This window comes from Desmodus rotundus, chromosome 5, assembly GCF_022682495.2.
Source record: "Desmodus rotundus isolate HL8 chromosome 5, HLdesRot8A.1, whole genome shotgun sequence".
Lineage (NCBI taxonomy): Eukaryota > Metazoa > Chordata > Mammalia > Chiroptera > Phyllostomidae > Desmodus > Desmodus rotundus.
Window position 1 is genome coordinate 64,811,562 of NC_071391.1, and position 26,990 is coordinate 64,838,551.

Consider the following 26,990-nt stretch of genomic DNA (forward strand, 5'->3'; position numbering starts at 1 on the left):
CAGATGGTGTGAAAGAACAACCTCCCTCCTCATACACACACATCTCTCCTCAGACCCAAGGTCATTACTGGGTACCTCAGATGATGTTGTTTCAAGCAGCTAAGTTTGTGGCAATTAGTTATGCAGCAATAGATAATTAATACACATGGGAAAATTCCCTGGAAAGCAGGGACTTGTACATTAAATAATTCTTCTTCTGTTATGTCTCATAAAAAATTTGGTGATGTGTGCCCACCAAAATATTATTTCTTCTACAAGAATTGTGGTGATTTGTGGCTTCCTAGAAACTTTTCGCCCTATAACACATAACAACCATACTCAAACTTCCTACAGAATTTTGAGGGCCATAGCAACATACCTTTGATTGTAGTCATTTCATGAGATTCTAAATTTCTTGTGACTACAACCAGTCTGATTATTTGTGGAACCACAGCACATAGCATAATGTTTCCCATATGATAGAATCTTCACAAGTATGCTTTATTAAATCAGTGAGGGAGGCCTCTATTTATTTAGTTTGTTTATAGACACAAAAATTCAGAGCCTCTATTAATCAACATGGTCATGCCTACATACTTTCTAGCACCTCAGTAATTATAATTTTACCAACAGAGCACCCTGATTTCTTGGATTTAAATACTTCTGCAATTATATGGACTTGGTCTTTTGCCACTTATTTCAAATAACTGTAGCTGCAACCATCACCGGTGATGTTCTTTGAGTAAAGCCTTCAGCAGTGTAAAAATATTGTTGCCAAGGATTGTACTGAAGAACCCCTAGATTTCCTTATTGTATGAGCCTTTGTGAAATCCCAATTGTGGTTTCCTGAGTTCCCCAGAGGTCTCCTACGCGATGACTGGGGCCGCTGAGTGAGCTCGGTGATCCCTGGCTGGAAGCCCTGGGAGCACTGAGGGCTTCCCAGAGAGTACGTTCCCGAGGGAGCAGGGAGTGTCTGCCTTGCCTGTCTTCCGCCCGTCGGAGAAAATGCCGCCTTTCCTGGTGCCCCTTGTCTCTACAGGCGTCAGGGTCCTCTGTGAAAGAGTGCATCTGTTTTCACTCGAGACATTTGTTCACTTCCCCTTTTCTGCTTGCACCCACGGCATACTCCATTGGGATGGGGAAGTTGTGGTTAAACACTAAATTGACAGAAGAGGGGTAAGTAAACTCTTACTCGTCCTATGTTGGAAGTCCACCTGATCATTCCTATTATGCACAAGGTAACATTAGGGTCACTGGTTGTAATTCTGTGACATCGAACAGACTTGGAAGGAAAGGGGAGAGACAGGAGAGACACCTGCTAAAGAGGAGGAAGATGAAGAATCCAGCCTGAATGTTTCCTCTAATTTGCCTGGGAAGTTCATGCTCTCAGGGAAGGAGGTTAGTTTGCTGAGAAGGGAGGAGAAGCCATCAGGCTACAGCAGTTTTTCCAGAAGGTGGAAAACAAACTGTTGGAGGCACAAAAGATGCTTTCATGTAGTAGAGGGATAATATTGAATATAAAATCAAAATACCAATGATGTTCTCAAGGATAACATTGGTTAGAATGAGGTTATATTTTTTAAAGGATTGTTTTTAAAAAAGAAAAAAGAAAAAGCAAAGAAGAGCAAAGAGAGATATGATATCTGACAAAAATCCAGGAGGAGGAATGAAGATTACTGAAGGTCAGGAAACCTGACTAACTCTACTGTCTCCCCTTGCCGGGTCTCCCAGGGGAATTAATGTCTGTCCCCTGTGTAATTGTAGCATTTTGTGCATGTTTCTTACAGCACAAATGCAAGGTACCATGAAAAATATGGGCCCATTCCTCCTCTCTCCCTGTTAAGTGACTGAAACACTGAAGATATTAAGTACATATCTGTTGCACGCACAAATGCACACGGGAATGGATAGTAAATGCAGTCGGAGTCTGTGGAGCACATGTGTTGAGGCATCTATGGGAACAGTGTTGTTTGAATTAGTAACACAGGAAAATCTGGCTGCAAAGGAGAAAAAGCTCTGAGACATTATGGGGAAAGGGAGAAGAGAGGGGGAGGGGGCGGGGGGCAAGAGACTCCCCAGACTTTCAGTCTTGGTTCCTCCCGGACGTCCCAGGCCAGCCGTAATCGAACAACAGCCACAGCAGAGACTGCAAACAAGACCAGCTGAACTGTCCCGCTGAGAACCCATAGCCATGGGATCATGACAGATAACTAAGTAATTGTGTTGTTCTGAGACACTATGTTTTGCAGCGGTTTGCTCTGCAGCAATAGGTCACTAAAACACTTGCCCTCAAGAAGCTAAATATATAGAGGAGGATCAGCCAAGCAAACAAAAAGTATCCCATGAGGAAAAAAGCTAAGCAAAATCTCACCACTCCTAGACTCTAGGCGGACCTTTCTCTCATTTCCAGGAAAATGGAGCCTGTACTTAAGCAAAAGAACAACAGAGAGCATCCTCTAGCACCCACAAAATACCTTAACAGTAACAACCAATTGGGTCTTAAAGGCAACAAACACTCATTTCCCTGCAAGTGGGTTAGGATCAATCAGGATTTGCAGAGTCAATAGGAAGGAAAAAAAGACAGTCAGAGACTTAGAGTCACTACAAAAGGAAATCTTTCATGAGGCCGAGAACAAAGTTATAGACTGATCTCCCCAACTTCTGCTTTTGGATATGCGCTACTAAATTCGGAGATGTGTGTGTGTTGTCCTCCCACATAGATTCCACTGTGCTGGGGGCAGAGGTCACGTCCTTGGGGGGTGGGGGGGAGTTGTCTCGATCACTCACAGCTCCCTGTGCAATGCTGCCTCTAGCAGGCTCTCAATAATCCATAATGGACAGACCATCACCATTAGCTGGCCCACCTTTTAATCATATGAATCATAAGGTCAACCCCATCCAACAGAAATATGACAGGTCTTGTGCAGAATTTTAAATTTTCCAGTAGCTACATTTTAAAAAGTAAAAAGAAAATGGGTAATTAATTTTAACATGTTTAGTTTTACCTAATATATTCAAAATGTCATTTCAGCATGCAATTAATATAAACAATCATGACCAAGATATATTTCTTTTTTTTTTTCATACTAAGTCTTTGAAGTCTGGTGTATATTTTGTACCTGTGGCACACCTCAGTACCTCTTACTCACATTTCAAGGGCTCAGTAGCCACATTGCTTAGTGACCACTGTATCGAATAGCACACAACAGATTCATAATAGACTGGTTGCTGTCAAATTCCTCTCAAAAATGTCACTGCCACCAGAGAGATGCAAATTAAAACCACAATGAGAGACCACTTCACACGGGTCACAATGGCCACCATAAACAAATCAACGAACAGCAAGTGCTGGCAAGATTGTGGAGCAAAGGAAACCCTAGTGCCCTGTTGATGGGAATGCAGACTGGTGCAGCCACTGTGGAACAGTATGGAATTTCCTCAGAAAACTAAAAATGGAACTGCGTTTTGACCTGGCAACTCCACTGCTGGGATTATACCCTTAGAATCTTGAAACACCAATCCAAAAGTACCTACACACCCCAATGTTCATAGCAACACAATTTACAATGTCCAAGTGTTGGAAGCAACCTAAGTGCCCATCAGTAAATGAGTGGATCAAAAAACTATGGTACATTTATACGGTGGAATTCTACACAGCAGAAATAAAGAAGGAACTTCTACCCTTTGCAACAGCATGGATGGATATGGAGAGCATTAAGCTAAGTGAAATAAGCCAGGCAGCAAAAAACAAATACCATATGATCTCACCTATAAGCTGAACCTGATCAACAAAAAAACAAGCAAGCAACATATAACCATAGACATTGAAATAAAGAACAAACTGACAGTAACTAGAAGGGAGTGGGGGGAGGGATAATGGGGAAAATAGGGGAAGGGCATCAAGAAACATGTATAAAGAATCCATGGACAAAATCAAATGGTATAGGATCAAGGGTGGGAGGCAGGGATGGATGGGTTGAGAGGGAGTAGAGGAGGGAAAATGGAGACAACCATACTTGAAAAACAATAAAAAAATAAAATTATAAACAATGTATTGCTGTCATGTTGAAGTTTCACAATCATTATCTTTATTGAAAAGTGACTTGGCAAATTATTTTGTCTCTTTTCATTTAGCTTTATAACACATCTCAGCAAAAGCCAAGGGTTTTTTTCCACAAGAAAAAAAAATGTGTTTGAAGATTTCAAATACAACCATCATATATATTCATAGCTATTTTGATTTCTGCAAAGGTCTTATTAAGAAGGCACTAAAAATATCCTTTGAAAGTTAAATTCAAATTTTCAGAAGATTTGGAAAATAAGAGTTTAACTGAATTTTATGCATGCTTAGCTCTCACTCTATTATCCTGATTCTTCATAATAGAAGTAAAGCCACTAAATAGTTCTTTTTGAAACAGCTTTTAGATATGCTTTTGGTGGTAGAAAAACATAAATGTGGTCAGTGAATTTAAATTACTCCCATGGCCTGGACAATAAAGCACAGGTTCTGTGGGAGGAACTCTGGCCTGCAGAATCTTCCCGTCCACTGCAGATGGTAAATAAGTCATCCTGGACACAATCTTGTTGTTTGAGTGGGAAAGGGGTGGCGATTCCCTCTAGTGGAGAACGCCCTGAGCCCTTCTCCCAAATGGCTTTTATTGGGAATGGTATGTGTAGGTGTATACTTGCATAGCTCAGCAATCAATGTCAGAAGGCCATAGTCATACAAAAGCAGGTATTCTCTATAGATAACAACTAAAGGGACTCAGAGATTTGTCATAGGTCAGGTTCTGTTAGTCTTGCTGATGCCAGAGGGTGTTTAAGACGTTTTTCATGAGATAAGGAGTTTACTCCTCATGTCTTGAACATCGGGTTTATATCACCACGGCTATACAAAACAAAGCAGAGCAAGCTTCAAATGATACAATGTATTTATCAGGCCTGGTTCCCACAGGAACCCTCAGTGTCAGAGTCCGGTCATGTCCGCCCCCTGCATTGTTACCTGGTTTTCCAGGGAGACTTACTAGCCCCTTTCAGGGCTGCTCTCTTCACAGGGCTACAGTCTCAGAAACCACACAGAGTGGTCCCCAACAAGGTTATGTAGCAAACAAAGGAGGTAGTAGAAGAAAATCAAGATCGTGATCATATTTTGGGCTGAACAATAAGCTGCTAGTTAAGACATTAAAGTATCTCTATCTCTGTTGTATATCTTGTCAAAACAAAGGCACTTTAAAAAGTTAAGTCATTGAGTGGTTTTCATACCTGTGCTTATTTTCTAAATAAAACTTGAACCAAAACAAATGAAAAGCAATTATACTGAGGCTTGCTTACATAGTTCTGCCTAAGCCTCTCCCTCCGTCTCTCAAAGTAGTGCCTCTGAGGGGTAGCATGACACCTTGGGCAGGACCTGAACTCAGTGATGAATGATCTCATGTTTGCCGTATGGACCAGGCGGCTTCATGCCGTGTTCTCTAACCAGGACTCTTCTGTGATTAAGGAAGGCCATGGTAGCTGTAAGAGCAGAGTATGTCCAGAAGCCTGAGAACCCACTGGGAGTCCCTAGACCCTGTGAAAAGCAAGCGAGCTGAAGAGCCGGTTCTCCGTCCTGCAGGACAGAAGAGCTGGGGGAGTCCACACACTGCCAGCCAGTACTTTCTCGCTCAAGAAGAAAGTGGACACAGAGCCCAGGAGCACTTCAAGGAATAAAGGAATATTCCTTGGAATAGAGCAATGAAATCCAGTGTTTTAAAAGTCCACGGGGTGCTCTGTATGTTATATATTATGGGCATTCTAAGACAGCATAGAATTACTAAGAGAATACAACTGAGGGGGATGGGGGGTTCATCTTTGTCGATGTCCTGTTTGATCATAATGTGAGATTGCAAAGGCAGAAGATCAAGCTGCTTCGTGGACAGTTTCTGATGAATGTTGAGATGGCACGTTGCAAATGAAGAGGATATGAGTCAGACAGCCTTTGCTTTTGTGGGTGCAAGAATCCTAATTAAGGGGACACTGCAAATTGAAGCCCTGGAGCAGTAGGAGCCCTCTATTTCCTTCAGCTGAGAAGGAGGACAGAGGCCAGCATGCCCCACCCGCCTGTGTTCCAGCTGCTGCTCTGGGGCGTGGGGTCTCAAGGCTTCTCAGTAACTTCAGACACACAAAAGCTAGAGATGGAGGTGGTCTAGGAAAACGCTGAATTTCACATGCCAGAAACGTAAGAACATGGGCTTTACCTCCATCTTGGAAAACAGCATCAACTTTTCTGTCAATTCCAGGGAAGTCATGTTATCTCTTTGGGATAACCTGCATCCTTAGACTGCATATTTTTATCATACCTGGGAAGAAAATTAGAAATATCAGAGTGCGTGATTAATATAACAATAAATGACAACACTCACAAAGGACTTTCCATGTGCCAGTCCAAGTGCTTTGTGTGTACTGATTCATTTAGTCTTCCAATGAATCTGAGGTGGGTGCTGCCTTTACCTTCATTTTGCATAAGCCCAGTGGCTGCTTCAAACAATTACGGGCGCGTGCATCACTGGCATGGAAATTATAAAGGGCCATGGTTCTATTGGTTATGGGATTGGTGCAGCCTAGACCACACTGACAGTGACATCAACTCTAAAAATCTGATGCAAATTTATCTCGGGCTCCACAATCTGCCCTATGAAGGAGAGTTGCCATGGGAAGGAAGGTTACTCCTAGATGCCTCTGCTTTTTGTCTCCCTCTGAAACTCAATCATACCAGTCCCCTGCCTTCTCGGGACAGACGAGGTCTGACGATAACAGGTAGGGGACTAATGACACTCAGCCTGTCTGTATACATTTACAGAAGCAGGAAGGAATTTCAGCATAATTTAAGAATATTTTTTAAAAGGTGTCTCTCCTTCCACCAGAGTGCTCTGATGCCCTAAGATTCCCAAGGGTCAGTCTTTACCTCCAATACTCATTAGCAACAAAGAAGTACTTTGTTCCAGTTTTCTCATCATGAGCAGCATCATCAGTTTTCTTCACGCTTTCATGGCGCCAAAGGAGCTGTAGTTGTCCCTGGGGGATCTGTGCAGCAAACAGTTTCTGTCACCAGCAACAACAAAGCATCAGCCCTGTAAAGGTTTGCCCAGATCTCTAGGTTTGCTCTGGACATTCACTTCACAAGAAGTGGATGGCAAGTTTTACTCCAACGCGAGGAGCACCTGAGTCAGGCATTGCTTCTTAGTGTAACCAGCTCCCGGCTCCAGCTGCACAGGAAGCGTGCCTGGGCGTGAGGGTCCTGCAGTTGTGCTGCATGGCTCTGCAGCCTTTTTCCATAGCCCTGATCACCTTCCAGCACTCTTCATCACTTACTTTGCCTACTGTTCATTGCCTGTCGTCCCCCCTACAATGGAAGCTTCATAAGGGCAGGGGCCATTGTTAATTTTGTTTTGTTTGTTTGTTTTACTGATATAATTTAACAGCCAAGTAGGTGGTCAATAAAAAAAAGTTTTAATAAATTATTGCAAAATTGACGCTGAATGCTGGTAAAGCTGAAAAGTTAATAACAAGAGGTGTAGTCAGCTTGACCGATTCCTGAAGGACTCCTCCTTTCCGTCCTCCCCAGCTCGGATATCAGATAATTACAGACACAGCAGCAGCCCTCGGAAATGCTCAGAGCCTGTGACAGAACTTCGGAGTGGTCCTTGAGGGGATGATCCATTGATGAGAATGAGAAATGAGAGTAGCTGGATCCCGAATTTATCGTCAAGCACCATGCCCTGAGCTGCTTTATGGTCATGGAACTGACCACTTGAATACCTGAGAAAATTTTCAAGCAGAGGAAACAGCCAAGGCAAAGGCCCCGAGACAGGGCACGCTGATGGGTTCAAGGAAAAGCTAGGTGGCCAGTGTGTGTCCAGCAGAGCAAGGGGAAGACAAGAGTATGAATTGAGGTAAGAGTTGGGCCAGATAAGAAAGTTTCATCGTCAGGACTTACATTTTCACTCTGGGTAAGATCAAAATTGGGAGCTTTCACGGCATACTGAGCAAAGAGTAACATATGCTCACTCCTGAGCAGCAAGAATAAAAACAAGGCCTGTTGTCCTGGCAAGAGGTGATTGTAGTTTAGACCCAGGTAGTACTGGAGGAGATACGTGAAAGAAGACAGCTCTATGTTTCCTTGTGTTCTCTGCACAGTATCAGTTTTCTTGAAGGTTCTTCTGGGCCTCTTTCTTATTGATGGTAGGTAGTGGAGTCCTAGGCCCCCTATGGAATTTCTCATTCTGTATTCTCACCTACAGCAAACTATACATTTTAATAAGCCCTATCAGAGGTTTCCAATATCCAATTCTCCAACTAACCTGCCTTGGTAAAATCCTGGCCTCATCCTCATTAAATAACAGCCATCTGTGTTTACATTTCTGTTTCACGCTGTTGACAGGACCAGTTCACAGCCCAAGTGGACTGTGGGCGCCCTCTACTGGTTTTATGTGGGCATAACCACCACGGTCCTGACTGAGCAACAGGTTTCAGTCTTTAGGCCTTGCTTGGAGCATCTGACATTTTACAATGTGGACACACTGTAGTCCTGGAAACTTATTCTAAAACAAATAACAATCTTTAATTTTTGTCATTAAGGCATAGAAAAATCATTTGATGGAGACATATCAAAATGTTAATGCTTGGCACCTCTTAGAGAAGGGAATTAAGGTGAGGTGGGGGCCCTAGGAAGCTTCACATTTATTTTTCATACCGCTGAGTATTTGAAAAATTTTAACAAATTCATATCTATTCCTGTATTACTATAATATTTTCAAACAAATGATTTTTAAAATAAATACTTTAAAGAACGCTTCAGAGTTTACAAACTGCTTTCATGTATTACCTCCTTAGAATCCACAGCTATCCTCTGAGATATTTTCACATCCATTTGTTGGAAAAATGTAATTCTTATCTGTTATTTTGCACCGTGTGATAGGCTGAGTGCTAAACACTTTCCATGCATATGCATATTTAATCTATACGACACTTCTACAATGTAGGTACTATTGTTACGGTCATTTTACACAAGAGGAAACTGAGACTTAAGGAAACGAAGTGAGTTGTTCAGGGTTCCACAGCAGTACGTGGCCGACCGTGGGTGCGAAAGTGAAGCACAGAGATGAAGGAGCTTGTCGAAGGTCAAGTACAATAGATGGTAGAGAGGGGTCAAACCCAGATCTCCAGACTTCTATTGCGCGTGCAGAAGGTGAACTGGCTGCTTGTGCTTCAGGCTTACCACCGCAGGCTTCCCTGAAGTTGTAGAATTTGGAGGAAGGAAGGCTCAGAATGTACCTATGGTGACTTTACCATTTGATCTAAAGAAGCTACTAAGGTGAAGGGTCAACTCCAGTCTATGTTGAGCTCTAATAGAAACAGCTTTGGGGTCTGAGTTATGAAACCAAACCTGGATCCCAAGATCCCAAGCTCCACCTCACACTACACGCCTGCTACCTGTGTGAGCTTAGGTAATTCACTTAACCTCTATGATTCCCAGTTTCTGTATTGTTTTAAAAGCCATACTTAAGAGATTTACACGAAAGTGACTTTGTAAGGTGCTTACAGGCACACCTCGGACACATTGCAGGTCTGGTCCCAGGCCACTGTAGCAAAGTGAATATGCAATAAAGTGAGTCACAAATTTGTTTGTTTCTCGGTGCATAGAGAAGTTAATGTCACACTATACTGTAGTCTATCAGTATGCAATAGCATTATGTCTAAAAAACTAATTAAAATACCTTATTGCTAAAAAATGTTAACCATCATCTGAGTCTGTGGAAAAATGACTCCAACAGATTTCCTCTACACAAGGTTGCCACAAACCTTCAATTTGTTAAAAAAAAAAAAAAAAAAAAGGGCAGTATCAGCAAAGCACAAGCCTGCACTGTAGCACCTGACTAATAAGGAGTGTTCAGTAATTACTCACATGATGTAGTCTTGGCCTTGAGAGTTAAAATGGGGACCAGGGTGGGAGCAAATCGTCCTAGGATTGCAGGGTATACTGTCCGAAAGGGCTTTCAAAGCCCACACAGATCCTCAGGTGCTCTTCTCCATGCCACCACTCCACACCTCAACTAACCAACCTGTCTCTTCCAATTGAACATCATTGCCTGTGGCGGGCAGAATAGGATGTCCACGCCCTAATCTCTGGAAACTGTATGTTAGTTTATGTGCCAAAAGAGATTTTACAGGTGTGATAAAGGTGAAGGACCTTGAGATGGGGAGAGTAGTCTGGATTACCCAGGTGGGCCCAACTAATCGCACGAGTACTTAAAAGCGGAGAAAGTTTCCCAGATGCAACCAGGGAGAGACATGACGGCGGAAGAAGGGTTGGAGAGGAGCAACCTTGCTGGCGTTGAAGATGGAGAACAGGTACCACAAGCAAGGCACGCAGGAAGCCTCCAGAAGTTGGGAACTGTGAGGAAACGGATTCTCCCCTAGAGCCTCCAGAAGGGAACAGCCCTGATAGCACCTTGATTTTAGCTCAGTAAGTCCCATACCAGACTTCAGATTGCAGAACTATGAAATAATACATTTGTCTTGTTTTAGGCCGCTAAGCTTGTGGTAATTTGTTACAGCAGCCATGGGCAAGGAAACTAATGCATTGTCCTTGATAAGCCAGTCACCAAAGGGGATATATGGTATCTTTCTAATATATTACATTAAAAAAAATATATAAAACTAAGACGGGTACCATTTACCAAGAGGACTGAGAACAGTATCTAGTGGGGACTGTATAGATGTGAATCAGAGTTTATTCAAATGAGTTCTCCTAGATTCCCACGGTGTGGCTCAGAATAGAGGCTGGGCTAGGAGGGGACAAAGATGGGGTGTGCAGTGTGAGGAAATGGAGCACTAGACCAGGCCTCCAGAAAGGCTGAGGCTGGCCTGGGCTGCTCTCTAAAACTGTATCTGCCTGGGTCCCGCCCCAGAGATTCTGACTCAGTAGCAGGAGTGAAGCCAGATCTGTCTTTTTAATACAGATTCTGATGTAGACCTGAGACTGAGAACCATCGCCTTATTTTGATTTTCCTACCAAGAGAACAAAGGGGATTACTAGGAAGAATAAATGGAAAGGTAAGTTTGAATCACATCTCTGAACCTCAATGTCCCTTAAGGTTTTATTTATTTATTTTTACACAGAGGGGAAGGGAGACAGAAAGAGGGAGAGAAACATCAGTGTGTGGTTGCCTCTCACGCGCCCCCTAACAGAGACCCTGTCCACAACCCAGGCATGTGCCCTGACTGGGAATCGAACTGGCGACTCTTTGGTTCACAGGCTGGTGCTCAATCCACTGATCCACACCAGCCAGAGCTCAATGTCCTTATCTTTAAATGGAGATAATAACTCCTACTTCCTTGGGTTGTTGTGAAGCTTAAGGGAGATAACAAGTAGTGAACATCTAAGACTGAGTCCTACAGAGTGCAGGCATTTAATACACATGCTTCCCTCACTTGGTAGTAAAGACTGCCAGCTAAGCACAGTGATGAGCACCGGCTTAACCAGTTCATACTGGTTAGTGTGATTTTAACTTAACCACTTATGCTCCGTGCAGAGGACGTATAAGTTGCATTCATATGTTCCCTGGCTGCACGGAGTACTGGCTACTGAAGGAAACTGTGTAGAATTACTTCATCACTCTGTGGCTTAACTTTGAGGCACTTCTCTTTCTGAAAGAGAAGACCTTTCAGCATTGCTAACCCAGGTCACAGAATGGACACATGAACTAGCATGGCCATAACTCCATCACATTCGTAATACACAGAGGACACCACACTGGCGGGTCCGCACAGAGCTTTTTACACACACTACCTCACCTGACCCTCTTGAGGCTGTACAAGCGAGATGATCATGTACCAATTTAAAAGATGTGAAAATCGAGACTCAGAAGAATTGAAATAATTTGCTAAAACTTGCATAAGTAAGAAGTGGCAGAACTACAATTTGAACCCAGTAATATAATTTCAAGTCCAATGTTCTTTAGCCTTTACTATAACTGACCCCAACAATTATCCTATTAAATTGATCAAAGTATACAGACATCCACCCTGAGCATCAAAGCTCAAAAGTGCTTAATGGAGAGGACAGTTAGCCCTGGCTTACACGAATCAAATTGGCCATCTGCTTCCCTGGGTATACTTCTGAGCTCAGTGCATGCTACGTCCTCTGTGGACGCATTCCCTGTTGGCAAACTCCTACCCATCCTTCAAGATTCGGCACACAGGAACACTTCCGGGCAGGTTTCCCAGCTCCCTCTGCCCAACAGTGTTGCTAATTTTTAGGCTGAAAGATGCTTAAAGTTTATTTTATGTTGAATTAAAATCAGTATTTCTCTATTAAAAAAATAGAAAACAGACTATATCTATGTAATCAGTTTATCTATTTAGACCTAAAAAGCAAAACTGGGCCCAAAAACACAACTTTCTGTTACGGACCAGCACATCAGGGGGTGGCATTAGAGAGACAGAACAATCCTTCATTGTCTTGCATTGGACTGTTTCTGTCGAAACTAAATTTTATTCATTTCCTTACTTGCTCTGACACGTTTTTTATAGGAAATAGTGTCTTCGTTTTTCTTTTAAGAAATTGTTTGCTTAGCTTTTTTTTTTCCTAGTAAGAAATTGACTTGAAAGGAAATAGCCCCGAAGCGTACACTGCGGCGTAAGTGACTGGGAGCTGAGCATTTCCCAGGTGCAGGATTTCCGGGGGAGGGCCTGAGGGAAGTCGAGTTCCCGACTGAGGAAGGGTGAGGCACAGACACGGTGCAGGCCGGTGGGGTCAGGCGTGAAGAAAGGATTCAGAAAGCAGAAGCTGGAGGCCCTGGAAACAGCTGTGGCCTTCTCCGCCACTGCACTGGGGCTGGACCTGTTGTCGGGGACCCAGACCCAGCAATTCTGTTTTTAACACAACATGTACACATATGCCAGAGAACTGAGTTCACCAAAGTGCTGGATTCTTATCTAAATAACTTACTGTTATGTTCAGAACAAAAAAATGTTTATAAATTTTGTAAGCAAGTCAGTGAATCAAAATAACTCAACATAAGGTAGACCAATGTTAAGACATTCTTATTCGGTAAGGAACGGTTTTTTTCACTGAAGACCTAAGGTGGGGGAAGCCACATCGTGACTAAGTTGTGCCCCCAGGGAGGGTTAACGAGATCATGACCTCAGCATGTACTGAACAACTGGGTGGGCTGAGGGGCCACCACATGTGTAGAAGGAACGGATCACTGCACCTCCACATGTCTACCGTCTACTTCTCCAAGGTCCAGTTCAAAGTCTACCTCCATCAGGGAGCCTCCCTTAATTCCACTTCCTCCCACCATCGCTGTTCCTTCCAGACTCCCGCAGCATTTCATCTGAACCGCATTAACTTGTCTCTACTAACCTGTTAGCCATCGCAGCACCGTGTGGTGGGCGGCTGGAAATGTTTACTGAGTGATGCAGGAATTCACATCGCGAACGGTAATCTGCTGTCCAGGTATGTTCTAACCCAAGGCACAATTCTTTACATTGTTTACAGAGATTAGAGGAAACATTGGGAGGGAACTGAACTACTTTATCATAAGATCTCAAAGATATTATTTGCATAGTAACATGTTATACATCATACATGTTGACATGTATTTATACACAGGAATACATAAAGAATGCCCTTTAGAATATGTATAGATATCTAAATGAATACATACAAAAACTGTATAATGAGGTAACATAATCTACATGCATGTGGAGTTAGAATAAGTGGGACAAGGTGACATAATTTGAAAATCATGCTCAAGGGCCCTTCACCAGTACAGCCCCCTGTGTAGTCACACTGTCCGCAAATCCTTACTCAGTGTCATTTTCCCTGGGGAATATATGGCATCTCATCTTCCCTCTCTCTTCTCTCCTCGTCCCTGATATAAGCCAAGGTACCCCAGTTGTTGCTGGCCTAGAGCCACTGTCCCGTTATGGGCCAGCTGGCCACTGCCAGCTCAGTCTCCCTAAACGTCCCACCTGGGACTGAGTCCTGGCTGCTCCACACTTTTAGCACGTGACTTGTACAAGTCATCTCACTTCTCTGGATCTTATTTCCTCTGCAAAATACAGATAATAGTGTCTACCTCTGAAGGCCGTGTGAGAATGACTTGAGGTGATATAGGGACAGCATGTATGTCTGGGACATAATAAATATCCAGCAAATATTGATTACTATCATCATCAGTATTGCTTTCTTTGTTTTTCCTGTGGAACATCCAGCTTGCAGATTGGGGGTTTTCTAATACATTGATGCCAAAACCATATCCTCCAGAAGCTGCTCCAGGACTCCCACACAAATCCTGCCTTGTGATAACACTCCCAAGTACGCTCTCCTCACACACAGCAAGGGTGGGTAAGAGCAGAGATTCTCGAATTTGAATTGGGCTCAGTAGTCCCACGATACCTACCGCTAACCCAACACTCATGCCCTGTGTGAGCTAATACATCTTCAGCATCGTACATTCCCAGGAAAGGTAGACCACAGACAACTGCTGTTCACAACTTCAGGATTAGTCTCCTACTCCTTTTCCTTGACCAGACAATTCTGCAAAAGTAAATATGTAACTAAAAACCCCAAAAGCAAAGAGTAGCAAATTGTGCTGTTCTTCTGTTGAAAGACTCCTCCATTTGGGGGTGGATACTAAATCACATCCTAACATTGCAAAATCATTAGAGTGTAATTAACCTGCATTTCTTCACGTTCCTGTTGTGGCAATTGTTTGAGATACAGCTTTATAAGGGACCAAAAGAGAGCAGTGAAGGACATACGAGGCTGTGAACGTCTGGGCGCCCGGCAGGGGAAGGACGCTAACCAGAGGGGCGGAGAGCAAGGCCAGGCGAGGTGGAGCCTGGAGAAAGGCCATGTCCAGTCTGAAGATGCTTCCACTGCTGCTCTTACTCCACGTGCAGCTTTCCAAGGCCTTCCCACTGCCTTCTCAACACAATGAAGAGAAAAATATAAAAATCGTTCAGGTAAATTAACAATCAGGTGGGGCGGTTTATTTGCTGGTAATTAGGAGATAGTGTGAGTTGGTTTTGCTTTTTAGTTAAAAGAGCCTGAAAGAAATTATGTGGATGATTTTTTTTGAGCTTAAATATCCCATTTGAGTGATTTGGAAGGTTCTGAGCTGGATCCTCTAAAAGCCAGGCATGAAAGCAAGCTGAGCTCTTCAAATCCTGGAAAACATTACTGCTGAGCTGCCTCCAGCTGGAGAACCGTGGTTTTAATTACAAAATTGAATGGTTTTCTTTTCTTACATACCTAAGAATTTCCCTCCCAGTCCATCTGCACCCCAGTTGTCTGGTGCTTTCCATGTGACTAGTCTCTGCAGCCAAAATCCCAGGTATACAAGAGAGCAGAAGGATGGGAAACTACAAGGAAATAAAATCAGTGTAGTTTAATCAGATTTCCTTACGCCAGATTATGGGGCTATTTATGAACTCTTGGAAGCGTTGCAAAAGCAGAACCAATCGCTTTCTTTTGTTGTTTCACAATATGAGTGTCAGGCCAGATTTTGAAGACACACAAGGGAAGGCTGTCACACATTTGTTCCGCACAATGTCCTTGGCATTACAGTTTCGGAAGAGTATTATTCTTGTGTCTTTTTTCTTTCATATTTAAAAATTATCTCTTACAATGGCAAAAGTAACCCCTGGGGTAATAGCTAGTTTATTCAGTACTTACTCTGGACAAGGCATTCTGTTACATATTCCACAAATATTATCTCATTTCATCCTCAGGACAACCCTGGGAAAGGGATGCTATTATTTCCACTTTAGAGGCCAAAGTGACTCTTAAGTCAATTAAGTGATATGCCCAAGAACTCACAGTTAATTTGTGGCAGAAGTAAGACTCAAACCCAAGCCAATCTGATTCCATAGCCTGTGAGAGCGCAGAAGCGCCCTGTCCTCTGTCACTTGCAAAGAGCCAGATAGTCACAGGCTGCTTGCGGAGAAAGAAAGAAATCTTAGGCCTGGCTTAGACACCCCTCAGAACCTTTACTTCCTAATGAGTGTTGGCCCCTTTAAAATGTTACTGTGGTGGATAAAATGCTCATGTCAATGAGGCTGCTGTTGCCCTGAAAGTTATTTGGGTTTCTTTTTTGAAATTGTCGATTCTCACTTGGCAAGCAGCATGATGAGGTGGGGCCTGAATTGTCGTCTTGGCAAGTTCCTTCCTTCTCTGCACCTCCATTGCTTAACAAGGAGGTGCAAACCCTTTCTGTGGTGATGAAAAGAGGGTTAAAAGAGAGAAACTTCATTAATGCAACTAATACCTTAAGAAGTCAATAAATGCTAGTGCTATTTTTTTTATTAAAAGTAAGGCAGTTTGCTGACTGTAGTCTAGCATTTTGTCTGAGGACTTGGACCTCATTCCTTAGGAAATACCTATTTTTTAATCTTCATCCAAGCACATTTTTTTCACTGCTTTTAGAGAGAGAGGAAGGAGGGGGAGAGAGAGAAACATCGATAGGAGGGAAACATCAATTGATTTCGTCCCCTATGCACCCTGACTAGGGATCAAACCCACCACCTAGGCACATGCCCTGACCGGGAATAGAGCCCGCAACCTTTCCGTTTTCAGGACATTGCTCCAACCCATTGAGCCATACCAGCCAGGGTACCTTTTCTTTTTCTTTTTTCTTTCTTTGTATAAACATGAATGGGAGCACTGACTGAGGGGCTGTTCTTTCTAACAGGCACTGTTCTCTCAAAGTCAACCCACAAATTTGTGCTCTTTTTTCCTGTCACTATCAGGTTATTAGACTGTTCCAAGTCTGTAATAACTTAAAAGGAATGCGCAATACACAGAGAACTGAAGGTAATTTCAGAGCAAGTTCCTTCACACGTTTGTCTTTGTCCAGACTTACCTAGAAAAGTTCTACCAATTACCAAAGATCAGATCTCAGTCTGCAAGGAAGCACAGCAACAGTGTGATTGTTGAAAAGCTGAAAGAAATGCAGCGATTCTTCGGGCTGAACATGACCGGGAAGCCAGACGAGGAAACCCTGGAGATGATGCAAAAGCCTCGCTGTGGAGTGCCTGACAGCGGCGATTTCATGTTAACTCCGGGAAATCCCAAGTGGGCACAGAAAAACCTGACCTACAGGTGATGCTCCAGGGTTTCAAAGCACGTTCATTTGGCTGTTGACTGAGCACTGGTAAAGTGACAGGCACTGGTCTAGACATTGGGATACACCGAGGACAAGTAAATAAATACCCCTGCCCTTGTAGAGTTCAGATGCTAATGACAGAGTACCAGAGTGAAAGGGTGGACCTCTCCTCTGTTCGAAGCCTGCCATTTCAGACTCCCTTCTCTGATAATCGAAAGAGGACTATGCCAATGTTAAACTGTCTCTCTAAGAATTCACTTTAGGACCCCAAAAAGGCTTAATTATTGCTGGAAAGAAATTAGTCCCACTTTCCATGCATATTATGATAGTGATAATAAGTAATAACACCCAATATTTGTTAAATGCTATTATACAATAATATGTCAAGCAGTGAAATGTTTTACACGTATTTAATCCCCCGCAACGACCTTCTGAGAGGGGTACTATTTTATTATCCTCACTTTATAAATAAGGAAACCAAATTTAAAGACATGTGGTAAATTGTTCAGAACCCACATCGGTCCTCAGCCGTGAGTCCTACACCCCCTCCTTGTACCCTGTCCGGTGTAGCTCCTCCTGTACACGACTCACTCCAAAGTGGAGAAGCCCGAGCTACTTGTTGGTGGAGTGCTGTTCTAAACAGTAATGAGCCCTCACACATCTTCTCATTTTGAAGGATTATTAACTATACCCCACAACTGTCCCAGACTGATGTGGAAGCAGCTATTAAGAAAGCCTTTCAGGTCTGGAGTGACGCATCGCCCCTGAACTTCATTATCTCACCAGGAAAAGCAGACATCGATATTGCTTTTGTCCAAAGAGGTGGGCTCGGAGCAGTCATGCTCAATTTTGCTTTCTCCTGCTGGCGTGAGACTTGGCAAGGACCTAATACAAATTGTTTCATTTCAGTTCATGGTGACAATTCTCCCTTTGATGGACCCAATGGAATCCTTGCTCATGCCTTTCAGCCAGGCCAAGGGATTGGAGGAGATGTTCATTTTGATGCAGAAGAAACATGGACCAAAACCTCTGAAAGTAAGTTAACCAAGGTTAGGTCATATGGTTTCTGAGTAAACAGTTGCCACATTAGAATTTATCCCTACCAACACACACACACACACACACACACACACACACACATCCAGGTTATTGTAACAATCCAAACCCACACAAACTGGCCATTGAATTTTTGCTACCTCAAAATACTAAGTCAATTTAGGTTTTAAAAAAAATCCTGAAGCTAATTATTGATCTCATTTCCTAGGGCAAAAACCAGAAAGCCACACATCATGGCTCCATCCTGCCTGGCCCTGTTTGCATAAATAAAGTTTTAACAGAGCACGGCCACACTTACCTGTTTATGCATCATCTATGCACTCACGTTCCCGTGGCGGGCTGAGGATTTGCAACAGAGACCGTCACAGAGTCTCAAATACTCACCGCCCGGACCTTTACGGAAAACGCTGGCCAAACACTGCCTTAGGGTGTAGCTTTCTCTCCACATTCTGAAATTTAACAATGTTTGGAAAAGATCCTATTTTTGGAAATTCAGAAATAATTGGGTTCATTGAGAAAACTGTCTACTAGAAAAGAGCAGCCGTCTTCTTCTTCACTGAGTGATTTTGTCTTCCTGGAGCTCCTTTTCAATGGCACATTCCTATGTAGGAAGCCTCCCTTTTCAGGAGAAGACTGAGACTAAGAAGACTTGGACCACCCGAAGGGAAGAATTGAGGATAAGGACAGGTATATCCAGTCCACATGGAACTTCACAAGGCCAGGGGTTAATACTATGATATAGAACACTTTTTAGAACCTTTTATCTTGCTTGGGTCTCATTCCTCCCATCATTTTCTCACCATGTATGCTGTGAGTGTTTCTTCTACTTAAGTCCCTGTCCTAGGAGCCACACGTACCCAAAGAGAGATTACACTCTCAACTGCTGTGTATTCTTACTGCCCAACCTGCTAGTTCAGATGGTTATTCCCTCTCACCTGAATTAAATGATCCAGATTCCCCCCTGAACGGCTCACCTCCCATCTCTGCTCCTGGTAGCTTTTCCAACACTGCAGCAATGTTTGTCTTTGCAAAGCACAGCTGGGATTACATTAGTCTCCAGCTTAGAACTTTCAGTGTTTACATTATATTGACCAAATAATTTCCAAACACCTTCACTTGGCATTGAGGGCTCTTGGTGATTTTCCAGCCTCATCTCTCATGGCTTCTCTTCAAAGCTCACATATAGTGGCCACATTCTGTATTCACCATTCCTAGATCACACCACGTGCTTTCCAACTTCCCTCTGCTTGCTTGTGTTGTTTCTTCTTCCTAAAATGCCATTCCTCACACCCTAAACCCCATCTTCCAAAATCTCTCTCTTCCCATCCTGTATCAAATGCCTCCCCCAACCCAGTCTCTTCTTGCCTTTTAGCTGGAAATGAGGCCTCCTCCTGAGAATACCCACAGCGTTTCTTTCTCCTTCTCTAACTGTTCTCGTTATTCTATGCATTCATCATTTTTGCATACATTTCCCCTTGCAAATAGTACAGTGCATCCTGATAAATCCCCCAGAGCCCCTGTCACTCAAAGATGTTTTTTGTAATGCATTCATGACTGCAAAAAAGAAAGAAAGAAAGGATATAGTAATTAAGGAAGCAAATCTTGGAACATGGGTAGAACTTTATGAGGCTACTTACCAACAGGAAGTTGAACCCTGTGGCAAGAGCACAAGTCTTGCCATCATCCCTGGGTTTGACCCCAGCTCTACCACTAATTAGTTGCAAGACTAATAACAAGACATTCAAACTCTGTGGGCTTCGGTTCCTTACTGTAAGAATATTTTCAGCAATACTTCATAAACATGTTGTGAGGATTAAATAATATCCTTGCTAGCATACAGAAAGTGCTCTACCACTGTGATTTCACACGTCGGCATGTAAGAAAACAGACCTGTGTTTGTGAGATGGGTCATAGACTGGCTGCAGTGAAGGGCTCACCTCAGAAGTCAAGCCTTCAAATGTCTGCTGGAGCCAAGTGGAGAGGTCTGGGACTTGGCAAAGGAGCTTGGGTTTTATTTGATTTAAAAAAAAAGTGTGAGCCTTGGAAGTTTTTAAGTTCCCAGTTGTGAAAGGCACCAGGATTGTGAAGTTAAAAGACGAGGGAAGGGAGTGATCAGAGGCAGAGTCTGTCTCTCTCTGGTGGAGAATTCCTGAAGCTGTGTGGAGAGCTCAGAGTCAGGGAAGAGCTGGCTCTAGGCTGTGGGTGGTCAGTGAGTCAGCTCTGAATCTGAGACTACCCTGCTGCTAGGCAGGCTTCTTATCTCCCTGCTTACTGAGACCCTGCCAATGGGGCGCAGGGCCTGAGGGACTGGAGAAGGTGTGAGTGGGTGACAATATGAGAGGGATTCGGAGGGTCATGAGACCTGTGATGTCTCTGCCGTCATTTCTCTAAGCCTCAGGTCCTCGTCCATTAAATATGGGAATCAGAATAAAGACAGTTTTTTGTTAATTCTAAAATATGATGCCAAGTTTATAATCACCTTATCTAAGCCTCTAACTTCTACCTTGAGTCTGTCTAATGTTCATTTCTTTGCATACCTGAAGGAAAAAAGAAAATTACAGGTGTGAGAAAGGCTATTTCTCCAGGCACTTTTGGCTTAGAAGCTGCACTCCTTGAGATCCTATTTCCACCACCCTTGGATACCCTTGGAGACATTCACCACACGTGCTTGCATTTCAGATTACAACTTGTTTCTTGTTGCTGCCCATGAACTTGGCCATTCCTTGGGACTCTCTCACTCCTCTGACCCTGGTGCTCTGATGTATCCCAACTACGCTTTCAGCGAACCCAGCACCTACTCACTCCCTCAAGATGACATCAATGGCATTCAGGCCATCTATGGTAAGGTCATCCGAAGCACACTGCAGTACATGGTGAGACCTGGGCACGTCAAGGACGTTCAGTACCATCCCTGTTTGTGGTGGGAGAAGTTGGAGGGCACATGGGCATCCACTGGGAGGAGGCTGCCCGGGTAGAATGTGCTGGGTCCATGCCACAGAGCATGTGCAGCAGAGAGAAGCACTGACGTGGATGTACATGCGGTAACAACACAGATGGGTCTTCAAAACCTTGGCTTCATAGAAAAGAAACAAAATGATACATAATATGCAGTATAAATTAAATTACGCAAAACACAGATCTACATAAGTTAAGAATGCACATAGACAAAGGCACTTCAACATGCTAACAAAAAGATATATATTGAACACATTAAGATTGTTGTTTCTGGGGGAAGGAGAGGAATGTGAATGGACATAAAGAAATATTTTTTAAAGTCAGAACTGAAACTTCAGGGAGGGATATGGAAGCCTTTGGCTCCACTGACAAGAAGTACTGTCTGGGTAAGACCATTGCATTTCTCCTCCCTCTTGCTCTCCTGCCCTCTAGTGGCTGTGACTAAAAACAAGAAATCAGAGAAGAGGTTTGTGGCTCTAAAAAATTGTTGAAGGAAGTGGAATGGAATAGAGTGGAGTGGAATGGAACTGGGGGAAGAATTCTGCCCTCTCTGGTGTGATAGCATTACAGAAGCCAGGGTACTAGAGAATTTTTTCATTACAGTAGAATTTTTAGGGACGAGTAGACCTACTCTAATGGCCTGTATTCCCCAACTCCTTTCCCCCTGAAATAATCTCTTTCCTTTACTCCCCAATGTGTTTTAAATTCTCTTAACTATTACTATTGTATAGCCCTTTGTTCTATAGTGATAAAACACATTGAAATGCAAATAGTTATAGAAGAAATGTTGCTAAAATTTGAGACTTATGCTGTGGGGTAAAAGTCTGACAGCCGTTCCTTTCCTGAAGGTGGACTTTGGAGGGGTAGTAGAAATTGGATACAAAGTGACCAAAAATGCAGGAAGAGGAAGCAAAAAAGGGGAGAAGGGTGGTATTAGGATTCGGAGGGGGCAAGGAACTCAAATTTCTTTACTTGACAATTTAACCCGAACTGTCTCTTAAAATCACCATTACTCTTATTTTTTAAACAATTTGAAGAGGGCCAAATGTATAGTATTTTGATGCCTTGAGTGATAGCCTGGTCACATTTCTCTTCATGCGAAGACCCCTCATCATCCTGAGAAGCAGTAAAATACAATAAACAATCACACTGTGGACTTATGCTTATGAAAAAGCCTTTGTTTTTCAGGGCCTTCAGACAACCCTGTCCAACCAACTGGATCGAGCACGCCCACAGCCTGTGACCCCCGTCTGACGTTTGATGCTATCACCACATTGCGAGGAGAAATACTTTTCTTTAAAGACAAGTATATGATTGAACTGTTCCTTCCTTTGGCTTCTTTTACTGGCATGACTTACAACTAGGCTTCAATTAAGTCACATATGACCATTATTCAGCTTTTCCTTTGAATTCTACACATATGCATCTCATTGGAATTTCTGGTGTTTTCTGAGTACCTCAAACCAACCAGGAGAAGAAAACTAAAACATTTATGAACATTCAGATGTTTGTGGTAACATAAATATGAGCCTATGAGCTCCAGCTACTTGGGAACTGCGTAGCTAAGTTTACCTACCACCAAAACATTGTTCAGTTCACCCAAATTCAATCAAGTAAACGGAAACTATCACTTCAGCTGCAGAGCAACTCATTTAAGTGATTGAATTTTTTACTTTCCATTGACTATTCTGTGGTTATCTGATCATAGGCTGAGTATTACTTTTGCTGGAAAATCTTAAATATTCTCATTGTTTTGTAGGAACAATAATGAAAGACACTAAAATAAGATTTGTCCGTGTGTGAGGAGGGGACAGTGCAAATGGAATCAAACAAGGTCACTCTTATGACCCCTCTGAAAACTGGAAAGCACTCACCAGATGGACAATACCACAATAAAATACCGGCTAAATGTTGATTACTGTGTTAGAAACTTTGTTCTTATTATACTGTCATATCTTTTCAGCAATTTCATAAGGGCCAATTCAAGCCCAAGACTCACAGAGGCTGCCTACTTAGACTATAGGTGTGTGGTTTTCTCCCTTGTGTTCCATCAGATACTTCTGGAGAAGGCATCCTCAGCTACGAAGAGTCGATCTCAATTTTATTTCTCTCTTCTGGCCATCCCTGCCCAGTGGTATACAGGCTGCTTATGAGGATTTTGACAGGGACCTAGTTTTCCTATTTAAAGGTAATGGCCTAAGATTTCATTTCATTTTAGTTCTGCCTGAAGGGAGGGGAAGAGGACTTTCTGGGGTCAGAGGAAGTGAGCCAGTGACAGAGTGTTATGGCGGCCAGGCTTTTGTCTAGAGATCTGGGTTGGACCCCCTCTCCGCTACTAACTGCTGTGTAAACTTGAGCAGGCTGTATCCTCTTCTAGCCTCAGTTTTCTCATCTACAGAGTGGGAAAACCTTCAGTGTTCCTCCACCATCATCCCAGATACAATTTTCTAAGATTCCCCAAGGGCGTAATTTAATCTCTTTATAGAAGTCCCATAAGATAAGACATCCAATTGTCAGCCCTAAATGTCAGACTGAGAAGTTGGATTATTTTTAATAGGGGCTGGGCAACCACTGGGGCTATCGTAGCCCAAGGAAATTCACTTCATCATAACCTTTATCTTTTAAAGGCTATCGTCCCATTTTCACTTCTATGATAAATTTATGCAATGAATAAGAAGTGGTACACATTATTCATAAGAAAGTAAGAACTTTATTGAACATACAACCTGAATCATTTGCAGGCAACCAATACTGGGCTCTGAGTGGCTATGACATTCAGCAAGGTTACCCCAAGGATATATCGAACTACGGCTTCCCAAGCAATGTTCGAGCAATTGATGCAGCTGTTTCCTACAGGACGAAAACATACTTCTTTGTAAACGACCAGTTCTGGAGGTAAGGTAAACTATTGTTTCAACCAGAGATTGAAAGCTGTGTTTATTTACTCTAGCTACAAACCACTAACAATCAGGAATCTGAAAGTTTTAAAAATCTAGGTGGTCTTTGATAGTCATTCTTTTTCATAAGATGAGTGATATAGTTATGGCTTTTGCAAATTTTATTTTTATAAATTAAAATGCCTGCACAGTGGAGTTGATGATTCTATGTCATGAAACAAAGAAAACCTTAATAAAGCACTAGGGTGTGATGCAAAAAAGAGTTAGGCTAGTTCTTATTTATGAGTTAAAGTCTAACATTCTCAAGCAAATGTTACACAGAGAGCCTACAAAATTTGGTGCCCAAATTAGACTTATTATTTACATTTATTCAGAGAGAGAGAGAGAGAAAGACACTATAGATCAGTTAACTAAAAGCCTTAGAAAATACAGCTCTTCTCTTTTCAAAAATAACACTGTACCAGTAATCAAAAGCCTATATTAGTAATAATGATACCCATGTATTTCATAAATAAGTATAATAAAAGAAGAAAGTTAACTGTTCTTAGTTCCAGTAAATGGGATATTGTGAAGACTGAATGAGAAAATATGTGTGAAAATAATTTGTAAAGTACATGCAATTAAAGTAAAACCATTATAATTATATGCTGTATTGGTCTTAAAGCACAGGGCATTTTTTTTCTCATCAGATATGATAACCAAAGACAATCCATGGAACCAGGTTATCCCAAAAGCATAGCAAGTACCTTTCAAGGAATAGAAAGTAGAGTTGATGCAGTTTTCCAGCAGGACTGTAAGTGGAAAAAAGCCCTACTAATTAATTTGTTTAAAAATTTTAAATAGCCCTTTTGTATTTGCATGTTATTGTGGGATGAATGGAGCCTTTTTAATTGGAAACATCAGAGCTCTTACTACGACACGCTAATCCAATACATTATCTTCTTTTGTAGACTTCTTCCTTTTCTTCAGTGGACCCAGATATTATGCATTTGATCTTAATGGTCGTAGAGTCACCAGGGTTGACAGAAGCATTCGATGGCTTAACTGCAGATAAAGTTGAAGCAAAATCAAATGTGTTTGTATCCATTTTCTGAATATGAAAGGGAAGTCTCATTTGTATATCCATGACATATATCCTATTTACACTTTTATCAACCGTAAATAATGCTGTTTGCTATCACTGTATTCATTGGACCTGTCCCCAGTGAAAAATACATTTGGTGCATTCCACTGTTTTGCAGAGTCTGATCTAGTTCTTTTACATTCCATCTCATATTAGTGAACCCATCACAAAAGAAAGAGATTAAGTCCTCTCTGTCACCCCAATATTTACTATTTCATTGCTTGCTTAACTGACTTTTAAATGTTTGTATGGTCCTAAGTCGCTTTAAATATGTCTTGAGTATACTGCTACATGCAATTTAACACTGGATTTTGGTTAAAAAGATGATGTACAGCTTAGACAGTACCCTTGCTTCCATCAAAAATGTAGTGCTGTTTTCCACTCTTGGGAGGAAATATCATTGACACATGTGAGTTGAATTTTGTTTGCCCTCAAAAAGATATGATTAAGTCCAAACATCAGGTATATCTATGAATATACTGTATTTGGAACTAAAGTCTTTGCAAATGTAATAAGTTCATATGAGTTTACGCTGGATTATGTGTCTTTATGAGGAGAGAAGAGACATGAACACACAGTGGAGAGGGCCATGTGAAAACAGAGGTGAGATTGCAGTAAAGCTTCTATATGCCAAGCCTGCCAGAAACCAACAGAAGCTAGGAAAAAGGAAGGAAGAATCTTCCCTAGAGCCTTCAGAAAGAAGAACTTGACCTGTGCTACACCTTGATTTTGGATCCCTAGCCTCCAGAACTATGATAGAATAAATTTATGTTGTTTTAAGCTACCAAACTGTGGTACTTTAATATGGCAATCCCCATATCGTTGTCCATGTATATGGGTCATGCATATATGTTCTTGGGCTACTCTATTCTCTAGACTGCATTTTACATCCCCATGACTATTCTGTAACTACCAGTTTATACTTAATCCCTTCACATTTTCTACCCATTCTCCCAACCCCTTTCCCATCTGGCAACCATCAAAACATTCTCTGCATCTATGATTCTGTTTCTGTTCTGCTCTTTATTTTGTTTTTTAGAGTCAGTTGTTGGTAGATATGTATTTGTTACCATTTTATTGTTCCTGTTTTTGATCTTCTTAAAGAAGACCCTTTAACATTTCATTTAATACTGGTTTGGTGGTGGTAAACTCCTTTAGCTTTTTCTTGTCTGGGAAGATCTTTACCTGTCTTTCAATTCTAAATGATAGCTTTGCTGGGTAGGATAATCTTGATTACAGGTCCTTCCTTTTCATCACTTTGAATATTTTTTGCCAATCTGTCTAACCTGCAAAGTTTCTTTCAAGAAATCAGCTGACCATCTTATGGGAACTCCCTGGTAGGTAACTAACTAATTTTCTGTTGCTTCTTTTAAGATTCTCTCTTTGTATTTAACCTTTGGCATTTTAATTATAATGTGTCTTAGGTGATGCAGATCCTGGCCCGCAGGATCCGGTGTTGTGGCTGCAATATACAAATACACACGGACTACAGAAATCCTGTGGAGGAAAAGGGATGGCATGGCCACTCTCTAAGTGAGAGAGGGCCAGAGGGCTAGAGAGAGCCCAAGAGAGAGAGCCGACCCCCATCTGGACAGGCTTTTACTGCTTTTCTGGGCACATACATGGAGGATGGTGCTCATTTACTATGCATAGGTTCACCACAGGTGATTTACCTTTTAAGGACAACAAAGGACAGAATACTGCTAATTACTTCAAAGAGAAAGATGTTACAGCTCAAGGGGGAAACTGGTCACACTCCATATTTGGGTGGTTTAGCACAGACTTTAGGAAGTTAAAGATACTTAGTAAACATTTGCTGCCTCAATT

The 26,990-nt window shown here is 42.2% G+C and overlaps 1 protein-coding gene across 1 annotated transcript; it reads left to right on the top strand.

Annotated features, from left to right (window-relative positions):
- The first annotated feature begins 14,801 nt into the window (after window positions 1-14,801).
- Window positions 14,802-25,939, top strand: MMP8 (matrix metallopeptidase 8). Its single transcript, XM_024574619.3, has 10 exons — window positions 14,802-14,991; window positions 16,884-17,128; window positions 17,809-17,954; window positions 18,042-18,167; window positions 20,868-21,029; window positions 22,332-22,449; window positions 23,198-23,331; window positions 23,885-24,038; window positions 24,730-24,833; window positions 24,991-25,939. Exons 1-10 carry the CDS (start codon window positions 14,881-14,883, stop codon window positions 25,092-25,094), a joined length of 1,404 nt encoding a protein of 467 aa, XP_024430387.2. The 5' UTR covers window positions 14,802-14,880; the 3' UTR covers window positions 25,095-25,939.
- Window positions 25,940-26,990: the final 1,051 nt, after the last annotated feature.

Excerpts from the sequence above, each read along its gene's own strand:
- MMP8 (XM_024574619.3), top strand. The coding sequence starts at position 14,881 with ATGTCCAGTCTGAAGATGCTTCCACTGCTGCTCTTACTCCACGTGCAG. Across the intron at positions 17,955-18,041 it reads TATTGCTTTTGTCCAAAGAG|TTCATGGTGACAATTCTCCC; the intron begins GTGGGCTCGGAG and ends GTTTCATTTCAG. Across the intron at positions 24,834-24,990 it reads TGCAGTTTTCCAGCAGGACT|ACTTCTTCCTTTTCTTCAGT; the intron begins GTAAGTGGAAAA and ends CTTCTTTTGTAG.